The sequence below is a fragment of the Struthio camelus genome, chromosome 5, assembly GCF_040807025.1.
Source record: "Struthio camelus isolate bStrCam1 chromosome 5, bStrCam1.hap1, whole genome shotgun sequence".
NCBI lineage: Eukaryota > Metazoa > Chordata > Aves > Struthioniformes > Struthionidae > Struthio > Struthio camelus.
The window spans coordinates 40,122,348-40,130,050 of record NC_090946.1 but is presented as its reverse complement, the minus strand read 5'-3'; the positions used below and the strand labels follow the sequence as shown (position 1 = coordinate 40,130,050).

General features: G+C 52.0%; 1 protein-coding gene across 4 annotated transcripts in view; it reads left to right on the top strand.

Moving 5' to 3' along the window:
• The first annotated feature begins 529 nt into the window (after positions 1 to 529).
• Positions 530 to 7,703, top strand: part of CREB3L1 (cAMP responsive element binding protein 3 like 1) — a 50,129-nt gene continuing 42,955 nt past the window's right edge. For all 4 annotated transcript variants that reach the window (XR_011141459.1, XM_068945831.1, XM_068945832.1 and 1 more), the window contains exon 1: positions 530 to 699. Coding sequence is in view for 3 of the 4 variants with exons in the window: in XM_068945831.1 (XP_068801932.1) it covers positions 592 to 699 (108 nt within the window). In the remaining variant the exon portion in view is untranslated. The remainder of the gene's footprint in view (positions 700 to 7,703) is intronic.

Sequence of the window (7,703 nt, the reverse complement as noted above, 5' to 3'; positions counted from 1 at the left end):
CAGATGGGGGAGTCTCAGGAGGAGGCTGGCTGGTACCTTGCCTCCAGCCTGCTCCTCGCTGCACTCCAGATCCCTTCCCGGGGCCCCGCGGGGGGGTGAGCGGGGGCATCGCGGGCAGACGCTGGGGGCACGGCGGGGGATGCCCTGCCGGGCGCGGGGGGGGCTGCAGCGCGGCGCCCGGCGGCGGAGCGGGCCCGGCCGAGGGTGCTGCCCGGCGGCAGCCGCGCTCCCTTAAGGGGGTGTCGGCGAGGCAAGTCCCGCCCCGCGGCCGCTTCCCTATTCATGAGGCGGGGGCGTGCCGGGCCGGCCGGGCGGTGCAGCCTGCCGAGCCCCTCCGGAGCCGGCCACTGACAGCTGGCCCGAGCGGGACCCCGGCGCGGCCCGGCCCGGCCCGGCACGGCGCTCCCGGCCCCCCGCTGGCAGCTCGCTCCCGCGGCGGCGCCGCGCCCCCGGCCGCGGCCCCGCCGCCCCATGGACCGCCGCCGGCCCCTGGGCGGCGGGACCGTGCCCTGCCCTGCCCGCGCCGCGCCGCAGTGAGCCCGGCCGGCGGAGCGCGGCCAGCCGCGGAGCCGCCCCGCCGCCGCGGGCACCATGGACAGTATCCTGGAGCCCTTCCCCGCCGAGCGGCTCTTCCCCGCCGGCGGCCCCGGCTTCCTCGACCTCGGCGACTTCAGCGAGGCGGATTTCCTCAGCAATGTGGTAAGGGGCGCAGCGGGCGGCGGCGACCGCCGGCAGCCCCCGCGCGGTGCCCCCGGCGGGGGCGGCCGCCCCGGCAGGGTGTCCCGGCGGGCCCCGCCGCAGCTGGGACGGGGCACGCGTCGGGGCTCGGCGCCTCTCTCGCGGCGCAGCCGGCTCCCGGGGCGGCGTGTGCCCGGGTGCCTGTCCCGGGGCTTGCGCGCACCGGGCGCGCTCGCCCCGGCGCGCGGCGGGCAGGTACCCGGGCTGCCGGCCCTCCCGCCGCCCACGGCCAGCGCCTCCCGGGGCCAGCCCCGCGCCCCACTGCCCGCAGGCATCCTGCAGCGCGGTACCCCGGCGCTGCCCGCCACAGGCACCCGCCGGAAGAGGACCGATTCTTCCTAACATGCCCTTTTCAAGGACTCCTGCCTTGGAGAGAGGCGTGCGGTCCGAGGGGGAGCGCGCAACCTGCCGCGGCTCGGCTCAGACAGCGCGGGAGGCACGCACGGTCGGGTGGTGTCGGGAGACCTTTCGGCTCAACGCCTCTGTTTTCATGTGGTTATAACTTCTTTGCGGAGTGGCATTTGGGAGATGAAGCATCTCCCGCCTGTTAAAGCTGGGAGGATTTACTTTGGAGCGAAGAGTGAGGGGGAAGAGTGACTTGGGAGAAAAATGTATTGCCGGTCCCAAGAAACCAAAGGGGCATTGTTCACCTCTAAGGAAACTGCCCAGCCTCTCTGTGGAGTCATGCGAGTCCTGAGTCCGGCAGCTCCCTGAACGCTGCCCCTAGGCTCTTTGCTGTCCTGCCTGAGCAATGGGAGCTGTGTCTTTGGTGGAAATTTGTGCTGCAAATCTTGCTGCCCCTCTACCAGGGAGGATGCTGCCCTGATGAGGAAGGGGAAGGGTCTCACATCATGGATGGGTTGGGGTGAAGGTGGGGGATCCTCCCACGCTCGGCAGAGAGGCACTGCCTGCACTCGGGGCTCCCCCAGCCTCCGAGCAGCCTCAGCCACGGGACAGTGTGCCTGCCACAGACCAAGCTTCCAGGCAGAGAGATTTTAGCCCTGACTTGTTATTCCCTTGCCACAATACTGGCACCTCCTGTGCTCTCAGCGCAGCACTGTGAGCATCTCTGAGCACTAGCCTTGCAATGGGAGTAGGGGTGATGCCAGCACTATGACACAGGAGCAGGGGGCAGGGAAAGGGGGGCTATAGCCATTAAGCACCTGATAAATCCTCTTCTGCTTTCCTAAGCAGAAGCCTGAAGCCCTTCCTTTTATGCTGCCTCCCTTATGAAGGAGATAGTAGAGAAGCAGAATTTGCATATATGTTAAGTGTACCACACTTGGTGTGTGGAGACACAGTGGGTCTGTAAGAGAGATTATCAGCAGCCAATCCTGTCTCTCAGAAATCTCACCAACTCCTAATTTCCAAGACGCTGCTGTGCCTCAGGGACTGATGCCAGTTGGGGACTACGGGAGGCAGCAGACTCTCGCCTTGTTCTAGAACTGCCGATGGCAAGTCACCCTGAGACTGAATGCTTGCTCGCACTGTGAGGCCTTGTTTGCTCACAGCTGAAAGACCTGTTGTTATGAGTTCTGTGTTTTCCCTAACTCCATCTACATCCAAAGTGGATGAAGCTGTGCTGATAGAGAAGTGCTTTATGCCAGGACCGTTCCCTTACCTACATGAAAATAATAGGGCGTAACATCAGTCCTTTTATATAGGTCCAACATGGACTGCAATAAGAAGGCAGGGAACCCCTTTAAAACACACAGGGTACCTCCTTATAGTTTGAATATATCTTCTGTGTGCAAGCAGACCATGCGAAAAAGAAGCTTTTGTGTAAGAGTGCCATCTGGTGCCACCTGCCAGGACAGTGTTTTTAAAGTATACACTGATCATGAAGAGGCTGGCTCTTTCCTACCTGATTTCAATGGCCTTTCTGCTTGCAATGCTGCTTCTCAAAGTTGCCTGCTCTGGTCTCCACTTTCATTAGGTTGCAGTGACTCTGGCACTGTTGTGCTCAACTTACAAGTAGAAAAATAAATGCTTTGGTTTTTTTTCCCAATTGCCAGCACCATAAACTTCCCTGGAGTATGAGAGTCAAGCTGATACCTTGTCTTCCTGTGTATGATAAATAGAAGAGATTCTGTAGCTGTTGCTCAGCTATCAAATCTGTTGATGATACATGAGCCAGAACATAATATATCACCCTCTTTGTTCCAGTTCTGCATGATAACATGGTGGAAAGGAATACAGTTACATTTTGCTATTAAATCCAGCAATTCTCATGGGATCTTGAAATCTTTCGAGAAGATCTTCTTACACAGAACTGTGCAGAGCATCACCATGCACAGTAGTGCTCAAAGGCTGCCAGTGCCTTTGCTTCAAAGATGAACAAACATTTCCAGATATTGTTCAGCAAGTATTTTTCTTCAAACAGGAATTTTGGCCATAAAATGCCAGTATGAAACTTTTTCTTAGGAAGATTTCTTCTGTTCAGAATTGAAGCAGAAAGAAAGAAAGGATGGATGAACCTTCATATTCCCTACTGATGAGGCTGTGCTCATTTGGGATGAGAATTACATTCTTCTGAACTACTCTCCTTTCTTGAATGCTAGCATTCTTAACTAATCATCATGTCCTTTAAAAAAAGATTCTCTGCATTGTTCATTTGAAGGTGTGACAAACCGAAGTAATGACAGCACATCTGTTGATGCATCCTTAAAGAGGTCCATGTGCTTGAAAAAGAAAAAAAAAAAATATTGGTTTGAACAAGTCTGGGAGCTGCCATCCAGAGGGACCCAGACAGGCCAGAGGAATGGGCTGACAGAAGCCTCATGAAATTCAGCAAAGACAAATGCAATTTCCTGCACCTGGGATGGACTAACCAGGGGTCTTGGCGGAGAGTAGCTAAACATGCCAGCAGCAAAGGAGGCTAGCTAGCAGTGTATCAGCAGGAGCGTAGCCAGTAGGTACATAGACGGAAGTGATTGCCCCCCCCTTTCCTTGGCAGCTGTAGAACTGCATCCGAAATATAGCCCCCAGTGTTAACCCCGATACCAGAAAGATGTTGATAAATTTGAATGAGTCCAGGGGAGAGACACTAAGATAGTCACAGGCAGGAGGACAGACCCTGCGAGGAGGGGCTGATGAAACTGGGCTTGTTCAGCCTGGAGAAGAGGAGGTTTTGGGGGGATGTAGCAGTAGCCTGCCAGCACTTGTGAGGAAGTTACTGAGAAAATGGAGCCAGGCTCTTTACATAAGTGCATGGCGGGAGGACGAGACTGGAACAGGGAAGGCTTAGACTGGGTATAAGGAAACAATTTCTCACTGTGAGAACAAATAAGAATGGAGCAGGCTGCCCAGAGAGGCTGTAGGAGCTCTGTCCTTGGAGGTTTCGAAGACCTGACTGGATAAAGCTTTGGGCAACCTGGTCTGCATTTAGTGTTGGCTCTGTTTTGAGCAGGAGGTTGGATGAGAGACCTCCTGAGGTCCCTCCCAACCCGCATGAGTCTCTGATTATATGATATTTTGTTTTGAAAAACTTAATGAAAGTGGTGTCTACTTGGTATTTGGAGAGGAGTTCTCCAAGGGACACAAAATGCTTCTTTTTACCTCACTTAGCTTCTGCTAACAAGACTTATATACGAGGACTGCTAACAACAGTATCAGAGTCTCATTTTACTCAGGAAGCTCCTGACTACTCTTGAACTTAGACAACTTTGCTCACCTTTTTTGCCAGAAAGAACCCATCATGAATAAGGCTAATCCTTCATGCAGTGTTTACTTACCAGTTTCACCTGTCTGTCTCCTGTACAGTCCAAACCACACTTCCATATTTCTAGTTGTTCTTGCTAGGATCCATCTGTTCACTTACTTACAATCTATTATAGCTGCAATCAGAGAGCTCTTTCATTCTCTCTCAGCTCTTATCAGTATTGTGAAACTCTTCAAAATGCTTATCTTTTGAGTCAGATTCACCACTATGCTCCACTGCGTTTATGATACTCCAGTGTCAGAATGAAGCCAGGATAAACCAGCAAAACAGGATGCTCGTGTTTCTTTTTAACCCTGTACCCCAGTGGGTTTGTTATTTCCTATGCTTCTGTATTTTATAGTATGAAAAATATCTTCAAAGGGGGCTTTGGAGGTTGGATGTTCATGAAAACACAGTTTTGTTTGGGACTCTATGCTTTTCAAAGCATATTCTGTATCTCCTTGATGCTAGGTGAGTTCTCCCCTGTTAGAAGTTGCAAAATTGAGATCCAAACCATCTCAGTGGTCTTAACCAAGCTCTTTGAGTGAATGCACTGCAATGTGCTCTTTCATTCTGTGATCCCCTAAGCCAAGGCAATGTGACAAGCAGCGTCTTCTGGAGCCTGCTAGGATATAGCAGAATGGCAAAGACTGCTTGTCTTTGAAGGCTGCTCCTTGGGTGTAAATTGGGTTTTGTGCCTGCCATTTGCTCTTTCCATTAATACTGTCATGGCCTGCAGACAGCAGGAGGGTTGCCGGACTGTCTGTACGGAGCAAGCTAAGAGCAGTGCTGGCAGAACTCGTAGAGGGGGCTTCCCCTGAAGGTAAATACAAGCTATTCACCATGATTGACCGTCACTCTTGCAAAAGGCCTGTACACACTTCTATTCCTCTTATGCCTACTAAACAGACATAAAGAGCACCTATGTGGTGTTTAGGTCTTTTGCTGGCCTTTGGTCTGAGTGAGTTTCATGCTGTGTAAGCTCCCTCCCAGCATCTCTGCACATAGTGAGGATGAAGAACTCAGGCAGATTTTCTTATCCATTTCTCATTCTTTCCAGCTGCTACAGAAAGAAGCTCAGCTGTAACGGGAGGCAGACATCTGTCTCTGGGACTGGTGGTAGTCCTGCATGGGGACACATGCAGAAAGTATCATGGCCTTTTGTTTCCTGCGCATGGTAAAGTTTGGTCAGTGACACATCCCTGGCTAGTCAGACAAGTACTGGGCAAGGCAAGAGTCTTTTCTTTAAATTTTGCTTAGAACTTGCCAGTCAGAGATTCCTGTGGGATCTGGACTACAGATACAGAGAGAACTGGCACGGCCATCAGATCTGGCCTGAAGAAAATGAATCGTAAAATAATAGTTCCCAGATTTTCCTTATTTCACAAGTGTCTCTGGATCCATCTCATGGTTCCTCCACCTCATCTCCAAGTTGCTCCTAGTCATCTTGTAGCTGGACTTATATCTGCAGAGGTCAAAGAAGCAGGATGAAAACCAACCCAGTTAAACACAGCAGTTCATGGGGCTCTGAGCCGACATCATCATCGCCACAGGGTCTTCACCAGGAAATGTATTTCCATTTTGGTAAAGAAGAGGGGGAGAGATGTGAACGTCTTTTGGAAGCCTTTAGGCAAATGCTCCCTCCACAGCAACTGGGGATCATTTGTGTATCCCTCCTATCTGGAAAGAAACTGGGAAACATTTGGAATACTTTACCTGAATAAAAATGTTCACCTATTGGACAACTGCCAGTACATGCTCGGGTTCTGCTGCCCAAAACGCTCATCTCAGCCAAAGCTGAAGAACCCTTTAGTTACCCTAATAGGCCCGAGCTACGAGAGAGATTATAACTCAGAGCAGGGACCCAGAAAGGCATGTGTCCAAAAAAGAGTTAAACAATCATCTTGGTGGGGAGAAGCAGGAAGGAGTGTGGTGAAAAGCTTGCAGAGTAAACAAAGGCAACATCTGGCGGGGGGAAAGCACATCTGTGCGTAGAGTCTACTCCCCCCAAAGGATGTCAGCAGCACCAGCTGGGAGATGCTGGAGATTTGTACAGCTGCAGCCATGTCTGCCAGGCAGTCACCATTCCCTCTGGCATGTGGCAATCATTCAGTGCCACCACTGCTTTCAGAGAGAAGGAAACCTGAGGGTTTTATCTGTGCGGACCAGGCTGTGGAAAACCTCTGAGTTTATCTACCAGGCCACTGAATCTCCTCCTGGTACCAGTGCTGAGTGCCTCAAGCATGGCCTATTTGACTGGGAGAACCAGGGAACTTCTCTTGGCAATGTTTGTGGCAAGAGAAATGCCATATCCCATTCTTTAGCAAAGTAATCGTCCCTACCCACCACTCTCACAGAGGAGCATGAACGCGCAGCAATGGAGAGCACGGGCCAGCCTGTGCTGATGGCCTGTGATGCCCCTATCAGGGTGGCAAGGGGCACTCCAGCCCAGCTGAGGTGCTGAATGCTGGGGCAGCGGGTCCCGCCACCCCACACACCCATTTTCCAGAGGCACAATGAGCAGACTAGGAAGAACATTTTGGGGCAGGAAAATACACAAGCACTTTGCCCTCATCAGGTAACTTGAATATCTTAGGAGATTTTAGCAGTGCTCCCAGTCATCTTTTAGCTGTTTATTAGAAAATTTCAGGTCCTGAGGAGTGTCAGGACGCTGGGATATGCCTCAGTGCCTGGTGGATTCTGAATACAATGACAGGAGTGTTCGGTTCATCAATGCAAAGTGTATTATGGTGCCCAGGAGTCCATCCGGCACTGTGCTGGTCCTGCTGAAGGCTGCAATGGAGCTGTCTCTGGTAGAGAGGGTGAATTTCCTTGTAGTCACAAACAAGGAAAGAAGAGAATTTTCTGAAGTAGAGCCTTTAAGGGAAACTCTAGAGTGACTTCATAGCTACAGATGGAGTCTCACTATTCAAAATACATCACACTCCTGTGTTTTCTCGAAGAAATGTCTCGTTTGGGACTCACAGAATCCCAGAACGGTTGAGGTTGGAAGGGACCTCTGGAGATCATCTAATCCAACCCCCTTGCTCAAGCTGGGTCACCCAGAACATATTGCCCAGGACCATGTCCAGACAGCTTTTGAATATCTCCAAGAATGGAGACTCCACAACCTCTCTGGGCAACCTGTTCCAGTGCTCTGTTACCCTCACAACAAAGAAGTTTTTCCTTATGTTCAGACAGAACTTCCTGTGTTTCAATTTGTGCCTGTTGCCTCTCATCCTATCAGTGGGCACCACTGAAAAGA